The sequence below is a fragment of the Orbicella franksi genome, chromosome 10, assembly GCF_964199315.1.
Source record: "Orbicella franksi chromosome 10, jaOrbFran1.1, whole genome shotgun sequence".
Classification (NCBI taxonomy): Eukaryota; Metazoa; Cnidaria; class Anthozoa; order Scleractinia; family Merulinidae; genus Orbicella; species Orbicella franksi.
In genome coordinates this window covers 11759555-11780908 of record NC_138154.1, presented here as the reverse complement: position 1 = coordinate 11780908, position 21354 = coordinate 11759555, and the positions used below count along the sequence as shown (strand labels likewise).

Below are 21354 nucleotides of genomic sequence, written 5' to 3'. Positions count from 1 at the left end.
GGTAAATTGCGAATGATTTAATAGTTTCAACCGTAACTAGTATTACATCAGCAGATCGAGGTGTAAGATGGTGTGATTATGAAATATAGAGCCATGATTTCAAGGATTTCTTGGAAGCCACCAAAAATCTTGATCACATAACAGAACTGTCTTCTGTGCTTTTTGGTGGCATTTCTTGTTCTTTCCTACCTTATTCAGAAAGACAAGGCATTGTTATTAATCATTATATTCTTCCTTAGCTAACATGGGGACTCCCACACAAAAGAAGTTTACACATTTTTTTGTTGTGGGGACTGATTGAAATGCAGTGGTTTCAATATACTCAGTCCCTGAATCTCTACCAAATGAAATCTCACAAAAATACCAAAACAGTATACATATGTGAAAAGTTGGAAAGTTTTGTTTTCTAACTTGTCCCCAAAGATACATTTAGCCATCTTCACTATTGTATGGAGTCTCCTCCTGCTGGAAGGGTTTGCAATAAGCAAAATCACCCTCACATGAATGGTAATTACGATATATATATATATATATATATATATATATATATATATATATATATATATATATCTTTTTTTTGGCTGATCATGAATACTTGCATAGGCTTCTAATAATAATTTTATTATTCAATTTCAATGTGATTTGTTCGTTTTCTCGACTGACATTGTGGACTACAAGAGCTGTTATTGGGTTCCATTAATTAATTTTGCTATGATTAAATTATACCAAGAATTATCAGTAAGCTAAGAGGAAGTTATATTATGTACATGTATTTTGTCTGCACTTCACAACCAAATGCACTCCAAGGTTATCAGGCATAGGTACATTTGTCAGAAGAGCCCAGCATATCCAAGATATGTTTTGATTGACACATCAATTAAGATAATTTACAGCAAAATGGATAAAAATTATACATCAATATCCTACATGCACCAAAGCCAGACATGGAGTTATAAGGCAATCATTTAAACAACAGATTGAAATAATTTATAAATTAGAGAACACTATTTCTACAACAGAATGGAACAAAGTAACCTTATCGGACATTGCGAATGGCAAGGCTGTCTGTAGAATGTCACAAATGTTCTCAACCCTTTCTTTCTACAAAAATGCTAATCCTGCAACTTTGCTTAAGACCCAGTTCTCCATTTCGTGTTGGCAAAATATCAATTTATGCCATGTCCAATGCAGATTATCACAAAATTGACTTAAAAGCTCAATAAATATCATTTTAAAGCCAAAAAGCCAATTATTTAAATAAACCATGAGTAAATTATCTCTAAGGAAAACTGATTAATTTAAAAGGCACTTAAAAATAATTATAGTTAATATGTGTTTCTTAATAATGTAATGCAGTGTATCTGTCACAATGTTGCAACTATGATATTACTACAAACAGGATGGGTTGCAGAACTGAACCTCCAAGTCAGTTTATTCAATGAACTTGGTGCAGAATTTATAATCCCATCAAGTTGTCTGTAAATACAGAGAAACCAAACAAAGCATTACAATCATAAGTAACTGAACTTTTTTACATGTATGAACAGTGTATGTTCCATTAATATTGGGGATCTCTCAGAAGCTGCATCCATGATAAATTAATTTGTTCCCAGATGCATTTGTTTATAGAACTTTTCACAAATTAATATCTCTGTCATAACAGTGATCTCTGTGTTCTACAACAATTAGTACACAAGAAAAATACACTCAGTAAGATATTGTTTACAATAAAAATCAATGCCTATAAGCAATCATAAGGACCTTAAATTTATATTTCCTCAGAAATATCTTACCAGGCCATGGTTGCTTTGAAAATCTTTGATGTTTTAATACAGGCTCCCCATTTGTAAACTGTTCATATATTGACAGACAGGAACAGGCATGTAATTCCTTTCTTTGATATACAGTGTACTTCATTGTTAGTTGTTTACTGAGTGTTAGTAGTGAATCAAATGCTAGGGGTTGGTACTCCAACTTTCACTGTGGCAGGCTCTGCCCTGAAATACAAAGCAAACTTACATAACTGTTATGAACTTCGTCACTTGCTTTCGAGAGCAAATGCAATTTGCTTCAAACAAGAAACTGGAACATTGCAAGTTACAACAATGTGCACAGTCCCTGAATCACAGGGTCATCCAGGCTGTGTGGTTGTACATATAACTGCACAACTGTATATGAGTTCAGCTTCCAGAAGAAAATCAGAGTTTGTCAGGATAAATACTGATGTTCTTGCTTACTCAATGAATGAATGTGCAGTTTCAGAAGATATTCACACCCAACACCCATTTATGGCCACTCTTTAGAAATTCCTAATTAAAGTATCAGGAATCAAGAGCTCTAATAGAGAAAAAACCTCCATGTGGGATATGAATCTTTTCTTGAAGAAAACAATGTCTGAGAAATCATTAATTACAAAATAATGTTTAAGAAACATCTTACCTTTCAGAGAATTTTGTAATCTACACTGTCTGGCCAGTTCATATATTTGACAAGTTGGCACTGGGTGTGTTTGTAAATTTGTGCACTTCAACATCACATTACTATGTAGTAGCACTGGTCAACTGAAAACAGCATAATTTGGTTAATTAATATACACTGTACATTATTAGGTTGAAATATTGGTGTAGATTGTTGCACATCAACAGATACAGAAACTATTTGCTCCTGAATCATAACGAGTGAAAAATCGTGCATGAGACATTTAAAATGTACATGTAACAGCCCTCCACCTCAGAACAATCACAGATATCATATGATATTTTTAAACTCTCTGAAATTTCAGATTATTCAAGATTAACATATGCACATACGTCATCTGGGGCAACCCTAAAACACTGAATTTGGAAACCGAAATCCGGGATCCAGAATCTGGAATCCGGAATCCGGAACCAAAAACCAGAATCTGGAATCCAGATATTATGAATGATGATAGAAATAATTCACTTCAGCAATGTCTAATAACTAAATATGAACAAAAATTATTTTGTTGTTATTTATTTTCTTGGCTTTACTTCAGCCACAGACTGTAATTGCTAAAAAATTATTGACTAGTTCTGAACAACTCTCAGCTATATATCTGGCCCGGTTGTTCAAAAGCTGCATAAAGCTATCCATTGGGTACATCACTATGCAATCAGGGTTACTGATTTTTTGGGTGGATACAGTTACTCATAGCCTGCAAGCAGGCTCTAGTATCTGTCTCTAGTGTCTGAGCAGGCTAAATAGGTATCTAGTGTTTTTCTTCATTGGCATGTCACCAAGAGCCTTCATGCGGCTTTGCCACTCACGTCCCTAGCACAAACGCGAGAGCCTGCTCATTGGCCAAGTTACCCATCTTTTGTTCAAGCTGGCCCTAGTGAGAGCCCGCTTCTTGTCTAGATCAAATTGCTCTGAGAAGACTGGTGAGCAGCACATTAACAACAAGCTATTATAGGCTATTGCAGTGAGTTTCTGGCAGACTTTTAGCATCTTTTAACAACATGTGGTCTGATCTGTTAGCAAGTGAGAAGCAGACGGAAGTAAGTGTGCAACATTTCTACAAACTGTTTTAATATGATGGCCGCCAGGAATATGAAAGGCTGATTTGTCACAGTATCAGTGTGGAAATTGTGTTAATCTGGAATTGGTCTCGTATCTGTTGGAAAAATCAAATTTCATATTTAGACCAGATGCGTTAGCCTTTGGACTTCGAAAGTGGGGGCGTGACTGTCAATGTATAGGGGGCTGCCACTGACGGATATCCTGTTCTCTATGACATTTTCTATCTATGTTCAGTATCTACTAGACATAAAGGATAAATTTATACTCCTGGTAAATTGAAGATCACTTATTAAACAAAATGGCAATTACCAGCAAGCTTATTTTAGACACTCTCAAGGTGCTTGGAATAAAATTAAGACGCACTTTACTGAGATTCTCATAATCGTAGCCCTCACTAAAAATATTGGTTGCACGATTTCAACAGACAGGGAATTTTTGTTTCAAAAAAGGTTAAGTTTGAGGTCCTTTTTACTTGGCAGCTAACTTTTTACAGTCAAAAAGCTACGCAAAACAATTTTCGCGTATTTGAAGAACTTATTTTCTTTGATTTGCGGATTCCAGTTTCCGGTTTCTGGATTCCGGTTTTGGTTCCAGATTCCGGATTCCAGTTTCTGGGTTATAGGGTTGCCCCATCTTCAACAGAGTGTTTGCTTCACATTCAGTTTACACATGGCTGTTATCCAGCATAGGCGGACTCATAAGTTTTCCTTCAAAAATATATTGCAACAACTTTTGCATCTTTCATTGCCTACATGTATTCTTGTGATGAAATGACACAAAATCCAAGAACAAGAAGTCATAAGCATAAAACTAACTTACGTGGTAGTGCTTACAGTTCCTCTTACTGTCTGCATATGCCGTCCATAAACTGGTGCTGCCTGGACAATGTACTCATTATTTTTCTGATCACACCTTTTAAAACGTCACTGTTATATAATTTGCCCTGAAAAAGCAATACATGAAATGTTATGCCTTTGGTACTCACCAAATACCTTTACATGATATATAATGTACACCATATCAACATTCACAATTCTTTTTACTTTCATTGTAACTCTTTTGTGTCATTTTCCCTCACTTGAAGACAGGACTTCCACATTAGGTGATAATTTGCCTCTGGAATCTCTATGAATTCACAGGGAGTGATAACAATTAAATCGTGACTAATTTTAGCAAAGGAGGCGTTCAGATGTCAGATTTTAATGCTGAGTTTATACAGTAACTTTACATTACTCTTCGTATATATATATATATAACCTCTCAATTATTGTACCTATAGACAGAAGGCGTGCTGGGGGAAGAAATGTTCTAAACTCTCTGATCTTTTCCCCCTTACCTGTAATAGGATGACTATTATGAACTACAGTTTGTAACCAACACCAACATCAGGTTATGTATACACATGTATGTTTTGTAGTCGTCTGTAATCATAAAAAAATAAAAATTTAAAATCCTCCATAAAGTCCATACTCAATAACACCGCTACATGTAGCGCTGTTACTGGAATTCAATTTAAGTGAAACTGTTGCAACAGCTCTGTCAAAATTGTTTCTAGCAGTTAAGGCAGGATAACAGAATATACATGTAGCACACAGCAAAGGCTAGAGATACACACATGTTAGTTATCAGTTAGGATTTGGTGAGCTTCTGTGCTGTAGGTATGGTGGAAAATAATAGATTATCAGAAATCAAGGTTCCAGAGACATTTTGACAGCACTGAGAGGAATTAATATATAAATTCACAAAAGAAGGAGAAGTTCTTGCCCTGTCCAGTTCTCTGTAATAAAAATATCATTTACATACGAGTCATTTATTATATATGGTTTGTTGTTTGCAATATAATGCACACTCTGATTGGTCAATTCCAGTGCATTATTTACATTTACATGGTATACCTCGGTAAAACCATAAAACATTACGTGCGACTAAAATAAAAAAATATAAAAAATAAAAAATAGAAAGAAATGCTTAATTCATAACAACTTAAAATACTCAACACTAAAACGAATGTAATTCTTTACTTGAAAATTATTCTCCTGTAATGCCCATGGGCCAATTACAGGCATGCTAAAAAGTCCTAACACAAAGTAAAAGGAAATTAAGAAAACTATTGCTTTTTTCCGGAAAATTGTAGCGACTGAAGACAATGATGCAACACTCTGAGAGTGCATTCTATCAACCTGATGAGATAAAATTTAAGGAGAATAGAGAATTCACGAAGTTATATCACAATCGAATTGGTACTGAGGACAGGAGAAAGGAAACTGTACAGCCAGGAAGAAACTGAAACTTTCTTTGACCAGCAAAAAAGTATGCATGTACAACAAAGAAAACAGTCATTGACATTCATTTAATAAGTTAGTTAATAAAAAATTAGTGTGAAGAAGAGAGCAGAGAGAGAGAGAGAGTGGAGATAGCAGAGCGCTCTCTCCAACTAAATTGTGTATATATGTATGTAAAAGTTATTCTTATTACCGAGAAATGGTCAGGGCAAGAACTTCTATTACACTGTTCAGTTTACCGAGTTAATTAGTACTATCTCACTTTTTTGGAACATTTCCATATTAAGTGTAAATACCGCATTGGGGAATAACCTCTTATTAACAAAATAGGGTCCATGTACCCCCAACCAAAAGCAATGACACAAATAAAATGAAATAGCCAATCAAAATCAAAGCAGAACTTTATTTGCAGACAGGATTGCCATGCATAATCGTCTACTCGACATTTTGGACTATATAAGCAGCTCACCAAACCGAACTAATTGGACAGACAACAAAATAAAACGAGGAAATCTACATTATAAAGACAAGATGCATATCACTCCATCTGAGCTCGAGTATCAACAGCAAATCCCTTTTCAATGAACGGTGACCGAATAAAAGAGAGGATAAAGAAAATTCCTTTAAGCTTGCGGTGTTAAAGTTTAAAAATTATTCACGCTTAAATTTGAATATTACTGAGAGTCTGTATTTTTGCCGACGGCTTAATTTAGTTATGCAGTCATTTTATTGGCAGTAGCTTTACCAGTCTTCAACCAAATTAACCTCGGAATTCACAAAAGCATTTCGCCAAACCGAATAAATTGAACTAACAAAACGAGGAAATCTCCATACTTTGTAATCACAATATGCAAATATTCACATAGGAACAAAAGTAAATTTAGCAAATCCTGTCCGCTTCGGCTTAAAATGGTTTGTAGACCTTTCTTGGTTTTCAACAACAGAAGAAGAAATTTTAGCAGTCTACGAAGCGGCAGTGCTAACTAACTCAGAGAAAACTTCAAAACTCGCCCGGCCGTGTTTACAAGTACGGTTTTGGTTAAGCTTATTTTTAGACGTGAGGTTATAAGCTTAAGTTGACGACGAAAATCGACAGAAAACTTAATTTGTTTACAACTTACAGCAGCCTCCAAAGCGACCCACGTGTTATTGTTTAGAGACGAGCGAAATTAAAACGATGCAATTTTTAAAATCTCTTACAGCATGGCTTCAAATAAGGAAGACTTTTAATGGTTCCAATTGAAAATACGCTTATATCGCCGAGGCAACATGTTTATTTTTATACCAAACGCAACAACAAAAGTCACTTACCGCAAGTTGGCAATTCAGTTCGGCCAGTGTTAATCTTCCAGGCAGAAACTTGCAGCAAAAGTTGTGAAGACTGAACTGAAGTTATATTTTCGATAGACCAACGAATCAACCACTTCTTAATAAGTGTTACACATGGCCATTTATCGATTTAAATATTTCGTCCTTATTTATCCCTTTTAATTTCTTATTATATTTATTGACATTCTTAAAGTTGTTATCACTTTGTTGCGATGGGCAGACTGTTGTCTTTATTCGGTAATGGCCATCACAGATTTCCTTTTTTTTTTTTCTATTTTTGCAATTAAGTTCCTTCAGTTATATGATGCCATGCGGATATTTGACGCCTTCATTCTTAGTATACGTTTCCTTCTTCGATTTCATATTGCACAATCGTTACATTTGGCCATTTCTGATTTCTAAAAACAATATTGTTTAGATTTCATTGCTTTTGTACCATCCGTGAAGTTTGCACTGTGTAATTGTGTTGCCTCAACTCCATTCATGTCTAATTTGTGTACCTAACGGCAGTATTCCGTTATTCGTATTCTGCCTTCTGTAATTATGTTGCCCTGATTCCATGTCCATGCCGTTTTCCATATTCCGCCTTCTGTAATTATGTTGCCTCGATTCCATGTCTAATTTTCCGTTTTGGTAGACTATTCTGGACTTCTGTAATTTTGTTGCCTCGATTCCAGGTCTAATTTGTTTACCTAATTCCGTTTTTGGTATTCTGTTGTCTATAATTATGTTACCTCAATTCCATGTCTATTTTATTTACCTAATTAAGAATTCAATTCCGTTGTTCGTATTCTGCCTTCTGTTGCCTCAATTCCATACCCTGCTTGGTTATTTTTTCAACCTCGCATACTCTTTTGGCGGGAAAATGTCACGTGGCTAAAAAGGCGGGTTAAACAGCATGGCGGATCTTGTCTCGCTGGATTTCGAAGGAAAAACAGTCGGTTTAACGGCGTCAAGCCTTTACAAATCAACGATAGCTCGATTTCTTAATGTCCACGAGAACGGTTTACACTTAAAAGTGAGTAGAAATGGCAAAATTGAGAATATATGGCCTTCGTCAACTGGGAAGTTCTTATTACCACCCGGGATAACGAATGCCACTGTCATCGCATTTAGTGCTGAAGAATATCAAGACGAGGAAGAATTTGCGCCCTCTACCTTTGGCTTTCGGTACGTATTAAGTAATTTTGTTTCCGTATCGTTCATTATCCCTTCCTCTCGAGCTTTCTTCTCGACCTTTATGCGCTAGGTAATCAAGTACGGGCGTTTGACATTTTATGAAAAACATTCCTTTAAATTTTCTGCTCCGAAATTGTAGAACATGTTAACTGCTCAATCAAGGACAGCTAACAGCTACATGTTTATCTTTTTTTTAAAGAGTAATATTTATTTATCTCTAATTTCTGATATAATATCATCCAGTGTTGTTTCTTAGTTTACTTATTCACATAATTCACAGACATCATCAATGTACTTTTGTGTATTTCATTCATTTATTTATTCATTTATTTTCTCGACGATATAATGCTCATGTGCTACTCTTAAATCTGAGTTGAAATAAAGTTGTGTATATTACATATGTCTGACTGTTGTCTTTTGTTATTGCTAGCTACAGCACTCCCTCATTCCCTCGCAAACCAACCCCAAGCGGAAGTAAATTTGTTCCTGCAGGACCATCAGGGATGGGTGCTGGCTTTGGGAAAAGACCAGCACCGGGTCTTGCTTTTATCAAGAACAAGAAAAAGAAAACAGCGAGCCTTGTGAAGGACTTCACTTTTTCATCTGTTGATGATGAGGGCCAAATGGTGACAGTCTTCCCAATTTCAATCAATTTGAGTGAAGTTTGGTCAGTTGTCTGTACCAATCATCTGTAGCGCTGTGGAACAAGAGCTGCGGGATCAAGGAGAGGTGGTAAGACTGGTAGTGGTGGATGCAAGGGGGCAACCTATCATGGATTCCTCTGAGACAAGAAGTAAGTTCTTCAGTTTTGTTTCATTTGCACCCTTACAGTCACAATGGACTTATCTTGTGGTGCAATGACACTGAAGGGAGTTTTGGTTTTGTTCTTGCCAGTGAACCAGGGTATTGTAGGTAGAAAAATAAAGTTTCCTTTCACGGACAGGAACTAATTTAAACTAAAACTGTATTTCACTATTCAACAAAGTGAGAAAAAGCTGTCAGTGTTTGGGGCAATGCTGTGGCTTGAGTTTTTCTCTATGGCTCTCTAATGACAGGAAAAGAAATGACAGGGCAGTTTGAACTCACTCCCTCGACCCATGATTCCTGCTTCTTGACATTATTTTTTGGTGCTTCTCTCCCTGTCTTTGGTGGTGATGGTGTTGTTGTTGGTGGTGGTGTAGTAGTAGTAGTATCCCCTTTCACCCAGGTCTGCTAGTACTGCTCTTTATTGCTCAAAAAATCATGCATATATCATCATCATACGTAGGTGTTCTGCAGGCCACATGTCACTGCCAACTACTGAAAATGTGCATTGGTTCCTTGCCATAACCTTATCAAGCTGCATTGCTAACTATTTACATAAAGAATTGGTGTGACCGTGTTTATTTGTCAATAGCTATTTTAATTTTGGTGCAAAAAGTTGCATACTCTGAAACGTTTTTCTCACCTATGCAGAAGAACAGTTTTGGACATCTCAGCGAACATTTCGTGTGATATCACAGCATACATTCAAAAAGTGGAAACCAGGAGTCTGGCAAGCTCTTAACACTGGTCTTTACACTCTTGATGAGGGGGAGGAAGATGAAGCAAGGCAGGGAACAGTTCCTGAAGAACAACATCATTTCTTCTCACAGAACTCTGTAAGTATTCTTCAAGGAATCATACATGTAGGTGTATCTTTATAATATTCTGAGTTTAATAAAAATAGTCATTAGTAAAAAAAAAATTCAAACATACTTTTCAGGATTTCTTTAGGTCACACGACCACATCTCCAACTCTTGAGCACATGAATTAGAAATACAATTAAGAAAAATCGAGAGAAATGTGATTAAAATGGCAGCTTCCGAAATCGTTTTATTTCTATTTGAAGCCTAATATAATTTCTAAAATTCAGTGCAAAAATATTAAAAATCCAAACTAATTCTCTAAGATGCATTTTTTTATTCTTTTTAACCTCCATAGGCTCAAACAGGAGACATGTCTGAGATAAAGAGTATGTTCCTTGAAATTAAAGATAATATAGAATCAAACAAGGAAGTTAAAAAGCTTAAGCAGGTGTTTACCTGTGTCATCTGCCAACAAACCAGTGCTGCAGTAATGTATTTTTGTGTGACTGGCTGTGGCCAGCTAATAGGCTGTTTTTTATGTGCATCCAAAATAGAGGATTGCCCTCTGTGCAGGGTTAGCCTGCCTGATCCACAACTGAGGAAGCCACTGAAAGTCAGTGGACTAGCTGGAGTCTTAGGGATTCCTGAATTTTCTGTTACTTCAGCCTTACGGGAAGCAAAGATTGATGTGCAGGATGAGGAAGATGTGGACAATGAAATTCTTTAATTTCTATACATCTGTTACTGATAGCTTATAATAGTTTGTTGATATTTCATTAGGATATGTAGATAAGCCTGGAACAACATTTGGAGTTTTAATGCCTTTGTTGATTAACTTGTGTGTGCCAGGCATTGACTGAAATTACTAATTATCAGTTACTCTTACTTTATGGAAAAAAGTTTATATTTTCTTTTTGATTGTAGTTCAACTTGAAGTTAATGTTTTAGTTCTCCAGTTATGAAGTGGCCTCTGTTTGGGCAAGGAATTCTGTTATTTCAATAAAACTTTTAATTGCAGTAACAAATGTGTCAATCCTGTCATGAACAACATCACAAAATATGCTTGCAAAAGAGGAGTTTCGAGAAAGAAATAAATGCTCCCTTGACTCTTGAAGGTGATCATAGCATGCGATTGGATCATAACCAATGCTGGGGTCAGTATTCAGCCTTCCGCCTCGTTCTTCATACATTCGTACAGCCTCTGGAGTTGTAGGAATCAAATGTGGTTCCAATGGCACAGCCTGATTTGTCCCTCTCATTTTCTCAATGGGTATACATCCTTTGGGTCCTGTAAATGAGAAGGAAATGTTTTCTAGTGTGTAAGCCATTAAATACATTCAGAATATACCAATGAATTGCTACATTCCACATTGATGCTCGAGCCACAACGCGTAATGTGGCTATAATGTACCCTTTAACTCTAGCTGCTTATTTGTTTGAAACACATTTTGAGCCAAATACTTCTGTAGATAACAATGCTGTATTGTTATGGTTACTTGTGGTTTCAGTGAAGTTCAAAGTGCATGACTTTCTGACATGAAATACCACCACTCACCTGGAATTCGGTGATGGTTCCAAGAATTAACAAAGTTTTCAGATCCCACTTTGCTGACATTTATGGTCAGCCAGGATACAGCAAAACTAACCATAGGATCTTCCATGTTGAAGATCTCTTGCTCTTTTATAATGCAGAGTGCCTTTTTAAGCGGATAGTTTACTCTGGAATTTTCCTCTGGCCAAAGCCTCTCTGCCCTGTAATTCTTGGTGGATGTTATTTGCCTCCAAGGGACCCTGCTGTTATCATGACGTCTATTCTTGAGTAGCTCCTGTACAAAGATGCAGAGACAGAACTCTGTGCCATGATCAACACGCACCTGATCAAATAACCCAAACTGAAGCAGAAGAGGCCTGTATTAGATAAAATGAAAACTAGTCAGCAAGGAGGATTGTTAAAAGGAAAAGGTTTGAAATCATGCGAAACAATATCACCCCCAGTTGAGTTACCAACCAATCCAGCATGAGCTTTTAAAAAGCTTTGAAAGAAAATGGAAGATCTCTCCAATAATTTATAACCCAGGCCCAGTCACTTATGAAGTACTGCAAGACTATGTGATCATGAAGAAGTCTTTTTAATGTTGGGTTTACTTTTTGGATACCTCATAATTATTTTTGGATTTATACAAAGAGATGTAAAATTCATACATGTATATCTTCCAGATGCAGAAGGGGAGGGTACAATCCAATGATAGGGAGAGCTATAATTTTGAATTGTTTTTAGTTTTTGAGAGATTGGATCATAAAATTGTTGGTGAAAATAATTCAGATCTGATAAGTTAATCTTTAGGACATGTTTTGATCTGAAGAAGGTCTAAAAGGAGCACCTACCGAAATAGATATTGGTAGATAAGCACAGGGTTCTTTTTAGGTATTGTAATAAATCCAAGGACCATCCTACTACAGCCATCCAGAGCATGGACGTGGGTGACCCCAAACTCTTGGGCTAACTTCTCATTTTGGTCCATATGCAACTTATAGCCAAAATATGATGCATAGTATGGAACTGGATTTGTTCTATCTAGTAGGTCATGTGCCCTTTCGTTGTGGGCGCTGGGAGCAACTATTCTCAGCATACTTGATATTCGCCGCTGACTGATTTCACGACCGCGTGAACCTTGTTCCAGCTGATATCGAAGGGTGCCCTGCGTCATGCGTCGCCCATATGTATGTCCATACTGTGGATCGAAATACACACTATTTGGGATAAGTTGTGAAGGGTAGGGGGTGAGGGCTGAAGCAAGTTAAGGGCATGAGGGGTGTGAGTGGGGAGGGAAGATGGGGAGGGGATGAGGGATAACATAGCTAATGTACGGGGAAGAAGTAAGACAAATTCGTAGCGCAAATCACATGAGGTCGGTGTTAATCTTTGTTGTTGGGTTAAAGCATAGTAAACCGAATAAGTACGTAAATATACGGGTACCTGTTCGATGTTTCTTACGACCATTTCCTCCAGACATTCCTCTGAAACCCAGCGTAAAGCTGAAACATTTATGTTTCTCTTCTTACAGTATTTTCTGATACTTCTTGAACTAAGTCCCCGTGCTTCTATCAATCAAAACAAAGAGCCGACATAAACATAACATTACACGTTTAATTGGTTCAAACTGATAAATCAAGACCTGAATAAACCGGCGTTAAAAACTCCAGCTAAACACGCTAAACCTACCAGGATAGAGTGCTTGAAGTCTTTCACTTATAGCTTGGTAGGATAACTTCCTTTTAACGAGGTCTCGTATGAACTCCTCTTCAACGATTTCGTCTAGATTCATTTTGGGCCAATTTTCTTTTCAAAAATACCCGCCCTATTTATGAGCACGTGATCTCAGGTTCAGTCTCCTCTCGAGCAACCTCGTCCCCACTTTGCACTGGGATCGAGGCAACATACTTGCAAAATGAGGAATGAAAAATACGAAATCAAGATGAAGAGGACCGAAAACAAACCACCGTCGAGTAGTAACAATCTATTCACCCACCAATTACAAGTACAATATAAAGAAAAAAAAAGGAATAAATAAAATCACGGGACTTTACGTAAGGGAGTCACTAGTACGGAATAAGAAATAACAGAAAAAGATAACAGTAAGATAAGAAGACGAAGCAATCACGATAATGATGTAATAACATCATTGCTTGATAGGCAAGACGATCGGAAGAAACTCAAAATACGGGCAAAAATATCGAACTTCATGACTACAAAATAACAATTAATAAATTAGAATTTCAGCATATAACCGGCCAATTTGGACATAGAATATATTGCAATGGCCACCTGGTACACTGATCCAAAACCCAGAAAATAAGCATGGAATCGAGGCAAGATAATTACAGAAGGCAAAAGACAGAAAGCCAACACGGAATCGAGGCAAGATAATCGCAGAATGCAAAAGACAGAACATAAATATGGAATCGAGGCAAGATAATTGCAGAATGCAAAAGACAGAAAGTCAACACGGAATCGAGGCAAGATTATAACAGAAGGCAAAAGTGAATTCAGGCGAATTTCAGAATACATTTTGAATAACAACATCAAAATTTGAAATGGCCACGTGGTACACTCATCGTACACTCATCCTTCTTTCCGCTACGTTTACTGTTTTGTAATTTCTCGAAAACACTCGGGTACGTTTGATTTCTCTTGTTCATCACCTGACCAAATCAGGTGACTTTTGAATTTTCTTGCACGGTTGCACAGCATCACGTTCGCGCGAATTTTGAACTTGGCCTCGGGGAGTTCGGCAGTCTTCTGAATCAATTTGTCGTGTACTTTCGCCTCCTTTCTATAGCCCTCGTTAGCTTTGGTTCATGGCATTGTTCGGTATTATTTCACCTCCTTTCTCTAGCCCTTGACTAGCTCTAATTCACGGCATTGTTCAGTACTGTTTCGCCTCCTTCCCCAGCGCTGGCCCGCTCAGTCTTTTTCGCGATCTTCTTCGCTACTTCTTTGCCTGTTAATTCTTGCTTTCTGTTTTTTGCTTCAGTGCAACCCTGTCTTAAAAATATTAGATCAACCTCCGCTATCGTTTTTCTTTAAAAATCCCGCCAAGAAAAATGGCATTCTCCCGCTCCAAACTGAGGGTGCATGTCTCTGTCAACCTATTAGCTGGAGTATGGCCGCTATCTTGCGCGACTCCGTCGTCGTCGTCGTCGTCGTCGTCGTCGTCGTCGTCGTCGTCGTGCGTACACGCCCACGAGCAATACCGCTAGCCATGATAACCATGAGAAAATCAATTCATGGGTTTCCTTTTCTTCCCTATATGGGTATGGGGCTCCGCTTGACGGCCCTTCGGGGCGCCCGAGCTCGGCTATGAAATGAGACAAGCAGATATGTGTTCCTTGAAGTACAAGTAGCTCTGGTACATGTATTAGAATACAAAGGTATTGCAGTGAGAACTAAGGTTTAAACAATAACTCCAAATAATGCCTTTATAAAGTTTGACGATGAAATTATATAATAATAATAAACCGGGCAGCAGGTTTGCAGAAGTTTTGTAAATAATTAATAACTGTGAGGTTATTTCCCTGAGGAGAGGTTATTGATGTTTACTAAAGATGGGTTTCGGGATGAAGTGCTCCCATAGAGGTCGCCCTTTACCCCATAGACCCTTATAATTCCTTAACCCGGGGAATTTGACCTCTAGAGAGGATTATCAACTCTCCACACTCTGGAGGATTATTACCCCCTAGAGAGGATTATCACCTCTCTCTGAGTATCCTGAAGGATCATCACCACCTAGAGAGCATGATCACCTCTCACTCAGTACCCTTGGGGGATTATCACCCCCAGGGCGATCCTTACACCCCTAGGAAAAAAGTGACCTAGAATTCTTCATTGGAGTGCTTCATCCCTTACCCCTTTTCCCCACAAATGTTCTGGTTGTGTTGTATGTTTATATATAATTATAGTAAGGGTTATGGGTTAGGAACATTAACGCCAGCTTTTAATTCGTCTGTCCTAGATTTCCTGATAATATGTATAAGAATAGCACAACGCCGAGGCCAAAGTGGATCCATAGACTACAATCAAACCTCTATTAAACAGCCACCTATTAATCGGCCACCAACTCAATATTGAGCAGCCAGCTATCAAAGTTTTGAAAGTATTGTCAGTCAGAAAAATATTGGAAATGAAACCCCAGTTGGCCGGCCACCTTTATAAGTGGGCTCTGCCACATTTTGATCGCTCCGATGTGAGTTTTCCTATGGTATTTCAGCTTGCTAAAAGGCCTCCTAAATTTTAATACACGTACACGCAGTAGTTTAGTTTTATTTTGGAAAAGGCCATGACTGTATGAGAGAGTGACACAGGTTGATTGTGTTGCCGTGATTCAATGTTAACTAAGAACTTAACCCGATGGTAAAAAGTTCGCCAACTGCTATTAGGCGGCCACCTCTCATTAATGTCACTGATTTCGATTTCGTTTCGACTGTATTTTGACAATGTGACTACGAAATCAATGATGAAAGAATAAAGTTATTGTCATAAATTCTCTACCCTTCGGTTGACCTGTCATAGCAAAATAACGATTAACCTTCCTAGTAGAAAATTTGCAAAATAGAGGGCTAGGAATAGGAACAAATTTAGCAATTTGTGCTTAAAATAGTTCTTCGATATACTTACAGTTGCCACAATTTCGTCAAGCTGGAGAAAACTTTTTCTGGTAAATTCTGAATATTATTCCCTGCAAGGTACCTGCAATAGACGGAGACAAAGTTACAAACCATATATCATTCATATCGAGATGAATGTTATGAACTACAATATTATGAAAATGAAGTTGACTCCAAAGGTTTCCTTTTTCATAATAAATAAGTTAATTAATCACACGGCAGTCATGGAAAGCAAGCACTTCGTTATTGCTTTTATTTTTGTTGTTATTAGATTTACTTAGTAGTAGATTAGTATCTTAACAATGTAATTCACGCAATTTTAGCATTTACTTTAAGTTCTGATGTTTTACCCGTGTATAAATAAAGTTAAATAAATCAATCAATCAATAAATAAATAATAAGTAGTTTCTTAGAACTCAAGTTGGAAATAAAAACTAGCGCTAAAAAGTCACGACGTTTCGACCTTTCCGAGGTCATTTTCAAGTGAGTAAAATTTTCTAAATTAGCATAAATATGTTAAAAACAAGTTATAATAGATAAAAATTAAATGTGGTGAACGCTAAAATGTGATAAAATATGTGAAAAAGTGTTAAAAATATACAATGGAAAAATAAAATAATCTTAGCAAGAATTGCTCTAAACAAATAATTTGGCGCGAATTGAATCGCACTGTTTGTTTAGCGTTGGTTTCAGTTCTTTGATAAAAATCATTTCAAAAATAAGGCAGTCAAATTTGTTCTGACACTTTACTACAATGGCTGTCATGGCGAAATCTCCCCCCAGTACTACTACTACTACTACTACAAGAAATCGCACTTCATGAATAAAACATAACAGAAATAAAAAATGAACTCTCATGATACTGTATATCACCGTATGATATAAAATACCGTTACCGAGAGCGGTTTTAAACACACTTTTGCGTCACTAAGACGCTTTTTCATTCAATTTCTATTCCTCGTGGATATACCCTTTGGATACATACAATGTTATGGTCTTTTGTATAAAAATATAATATTATTTAATATTATGAAAAAAATTAGTTTTTTAGAATTATTACGAAAAGTTTGTGTGAAGGATGATGAATTAGATCTTAATGATTTACAACTACTTGAAGATGCATATGGTGAACATGTTGTTCCCGAATTGATAACTAAAGATACTTATTTTGAGCCTTTAATAATGATGGATAAAGACGGTGTCAGTTACATATTTTTTATACAACTATGGACATATTTTCCATAACATAACAGGTGAATTTCAACAAGTATTTTTAATGTGTTTGTACAGTGATGGGGAAAAAAGTGATTATTGTATTAAGAATTGGCATTGTGATAAAATTGGACTATTACGAGGTGTACAAGATGAATTTTTCCGTCGTCAGTTTTTAATCAAACGACAACGTTAATTGATTTATTAATAAAGTCTTTTTTTCCTGGATCTTCATTAATGCTTTATCCTTATTGTTTTCATTGTATCTGGCTTTTGATTTTATACTTTCACCCTTTAATTTTACGTCATAGAAAAAGTAGTTTCTTACATCGTCGTCTTTTATTTCAATTTTTTCTTTTAACTCTGCGATTCGCTTTTTTAATTCTTCTTCTTTTTCTACCTGATATTGTATTTCACGATCTTGTTTGCTTTCTTTTGGTTTCTTATTTGGATTGTTTTTTGGTTTGTTAATCAGTTTATCGCCATATTTATCAGCGTATTCTTTGATATATTTCTTCTCAATGTATTCTAATGCTTTTTTTTTCTCTCGATGGCGCGTCAATTGTTAGTCTGATTTTAGGTTTGTGATTTTTGCTTTTGTAAACTTGGCTTTTTAGATCTTTTTTATGTTGTTCTAATCTTTTTGCCAATTCTTCACATGTACAACCAACATAAAATTTACCATTATCAAATACGACTTCGTAAATTTTTCCATTTTTGTACAAACTGTTGAATTTGCTGTTGACTAGTTCAATTATTGGCGAATGACGATTTTTATACTTCCTGTTAAGACTTTTGAAATTAAGATGAATAAATTCGAATTTACATGTTCTGCTTAGTGCAGTATACAGCATTTTAATATCCATTCTCTCGACATCATAAATATTGTAATTTTCATTGATATCAGCACCTTGGAAGCTATAAACAGTCAAACAGAAACTTGAAATTAATTTTCGGAGAATTCGTTTATTGGAAACCAAGCACCATTAACACTACCTGTGTGATTATTTATGCCACGTATTTTGAATTCCATTGTGTTAAAAATTTCTTCGTCTTTGATATTTTGTGCTGCCATAACTGGCATGTCAATACATACCTTATATTTTTCACGTTTTCCATTATACAAGAAATTTACTTCTTCATATTGTTTGCCCTTTACGAATCTGTTACAACAATCTTCATTTACTTTTATTCTTGTTTTATTAAGATAGTAGATAGTCTTATTGTATAATTTGTTTATGGATTCGAAATACGTTGAAATCGTACTAATCTTCAAAAATTTTTCAAGCATGTTGTACGTCTTCTTATCATATCTCGATGATCCCTCCTTGTACCTTAATATTTGCTTTTCTCCAGTCATTTGATCTACAGTTTCTGACAAGTCATAATTGTTATGTATTTGGCTGCCTGATTCAACAGGGTTTGTTTGATTATAGTCGCCGAATAAATAAATCGTATTGTTTTACTTTGTAAAAGCTTCGTAAATTTTAGTCATCCATTTGTTTGGTATCATACTGTACTCTTCTAAAAATATCGGTTTGTTTCTAAATTAGAAATATTTCTTCCTTTCCACTCACAAAGAAAAGAGTCAAATGTAAAACAAGTTTTATTGGCATCTTCTTTGCTCATTTCTTCTTTACACGTCAATCAATTTTTTACATTTTCAACGGCTTTATTAGTAAAACTTAGAACTATTGGATTTTCAGCTTCTAATACCATATTTTTTAATAACTCAGTTTTCCACTTCCAACTTTTCCATTAAAAATACAACCTGAACCTTTGTCCACTTCATAATCATGAATATTTAGATTTCATCTGTAACGTTTTTTAAGATATGAAGGTCTTGAATTAGTAGGATAAGCTTTACCTATGTTTTAGGTTTCGGATTTAACATCTTTTTTGTTTTTGAACTTTAACCCTGGATTCGTGATATAAATACCGTCTGTGTTGTAACCGTATAACTTTGATTTTTTGGAATCAATCATACAATCCCAGATCAACTGTAAACATCTTAATATCGCTTGACTGACGACAAATCTGTTAATACTTGTATTGTCGCTAAACATTCTTTCACATTTTTGCTCACGAATAAGATATATATCTTCGTACTTGTCAATTGTCACATTTTTTTCCTTCAGCTAGCCCACTTTTCCAACAACCCATTGCTGTGTCATACTCTGTACACGTAAACCCATAATTCGTTTTGTTGTATCTTCTGCCTAAGTCGCCAATGAAACTGTTGGTTAATTTTTTTGCTTCTGCTTCTGGAAACGTGTCAAATACAAACTCGATGAATTTTGAGAATGTTTTTGGGTTCAAGGCTTTTCTCGTTGTGATTTTGTATTTTATGGTTTCTGTTGACATATTCCAAACATCGACAACATATTGTACTAACTGATGTGAATAAAACCCTGCTTCTATTTTTATTGGTGTCTTAAAATTGTATGATATTGTTTCATCTAAGTAAAATTCTCCAGTATGTCTCAAATCTGATTTACAACCAAATTCCTCAATGGTGTCATGTATCATATAAATTGGTATTGGTTGATTGTTGTTTAATGAAATAGATGGATAACACTTGCAAATGTCAATATTCAGGGTATCCTCAGGGATCTCTTTATCTGTACACCATTGCATCATCCAGAATTTGCCTTGCTTTCGCGTTATAATTGCTTTCTTGAAGAAAACCACATATTTGCTTGAATAAAGAATTAACTAAACTTGTATAACTTTGATTGGTCCAAAAGAAATCTTCTGTTTTGTACATCTTCTTTAACTTCCTACATATGGATTTTCGTGCATTATATTCCTCATTAAGGCAGTACATACTTTTTGCATGATCAACAAAACCGTCAAGAACACCATTATTATTCCAATGAAGATATTCAACATAATTGTTTGTCACTATTGTATAAGTTTTTATTGCTTCTTCTATTTTCATTTCCTCTGGTAAGATCATAACGTGATTACCATTATTGATCTTATGATGCAACGCAATATCATCGCTATTTTTTAATTTGATAATTTTATCATGACGTTTTGACCATTTTAATTCAACATGCGTTAATAAATTATCACAACCACCTTTGTTGGCTTTTGCTGCTTTTATTTTGATATCTTTGTCTGTATGTCAGAACAATTATTGGTATGTCTAAAAAACTTCTTATATCGTGCATCATAGGCATGGATTGACACGTTTGTATGACATGTTTTGGCCCAATTGACGAATTCTTCGGTACTAACACGTTTATCATCACCAATCACAAATCCTTGCATTTCATTTTTCAATGTATCAAAGGCATATTTTTTTAAAACCGCCCTTATTTTTTACTTGAGACCAAACATAGTCATAAACACACAGATTTTCTCCGTGCTTTTTGATTGGTTTTTGTTTCGATAACAAGTATGACTCTATTTTAATTTCCCCATTTTTTCTTTTCCAGTTTTTTTTTGATCGAAATGGTAAATATGTACCTCCAATCTCACTGAAATATTCACTTGATAATCTCGTAAACTTTTTTTTCAATCAAAAGGTACATCAAATATTTATACAAGTCTTTTTCTTCTAACGCTTCTTTGATATTTACAACAAATGAGCCATACCGTTTGTAAACTTCACCAAAGTCAATTAATTTTTGTTGAACTTTGTCACTTTCAACGTTACACTCGTCTGTTTTTGCAGTTTCTTGATCTCTGTTTTCTGCTTTTATTTTGACATCAATAGTCACTGAAATACGTTTTCTTTTGCCCCGTAGAAGAGCCATTCGAACATTAAACATGTCAACAAATGAATCGTCTTTGCGCTGAGACTTTTTTCTCAGTAATCCTTCTGACTTTCTCATTTCTTTCAACGAAACTTCTTTCATCGGTATTTGATTAATTTTTGTAATGTCAAAGGGCTTTTTTGTAAGTTTTTTAAAATATTTTTGGTCTAATTCTAATGTTTTAATGCCCTGTTTTACTGAGTTAGCCATAATTTGTTGAGTCCTCTTTCTAATTCTATCAAGTGCTGTAGTGGTAAGTTTTTTCGCTGATTTTG

The 21354-nt window shown here is 35.7% G+C and overlaps 1 protein-coding gene and 1 long non-coding RNA gene across 3 annotated transcripts in view; both read right to left on the bottom strand.

Annotated features, from left to right (window-relative positions):
• Positions 1 to 1545: 1545 nt before the first annotated feature.
• The window catches only part of LOC145500511 (uncharacterized), a 340504-nt gene continuing 320695 nt past the window's right edge, over positions 1546 to 21354 (bottom strand). Inside the window, exons 1-5 of one of the 2 annotated variants that reach the window (XR_014051102.1) lie at positions 7134 to 7849; positions 4877 to 4961; positions 4360 to 4483; positions 2440 to 2561; positions 1546 to 1997 (exon numbers count right to left, since the gene is read on the bottom strand). This is a non-coding gene — a long non-coding RNA (uncharacterized LOC145500511). Of the gene's footprint in view, positions 1998 to 2439; positions 2562 to 4359; positions 4484 to 4876; positions 4962 to 7133; positions 7850 to 21354 lie in introns of those variants that run through there. The other variant, XR_014051103.1, reaches the window with a different exon arrangement.
• LOC145500005 (uncharacterized) lies at positions 10876 to 11703 on the bottom strand. Its single transcript, XM_081479517.1, has 2 exons — positions 11494 to 11703; positions 10876 to 11226 (listed from the first exon to the last, which is right to left on the bottom strand). The coding sequence occupies exons 1-2, from the start codon at positions 11597 to 11599 to the stop codon at positions 10895 to 10897; spliced, it is 438 nt and encodes a 145-aa protein (XP_081335643.1). The 5' UTR covers positions 11600 to 11703; the 3' UTR covers positions 10876 to 10894.

Bases quoted from the DNA above. Each gene is read 5' to 3' on its own strand.
- LOC145500005 (XM_081479517.1), bottom strand. From the start codon at position 11,599: ATGGAAGATCCTATGGTTAGTTTTGCTGTATCCTGGCTGACCATAAAT. The intron at 11,227-11,493 runs GTGAGTGGTGGT...TCTCATTTACAG, and splicing joins GAACCATCACCGAATTCCAG to GACCCAAAGGATGTATACCC.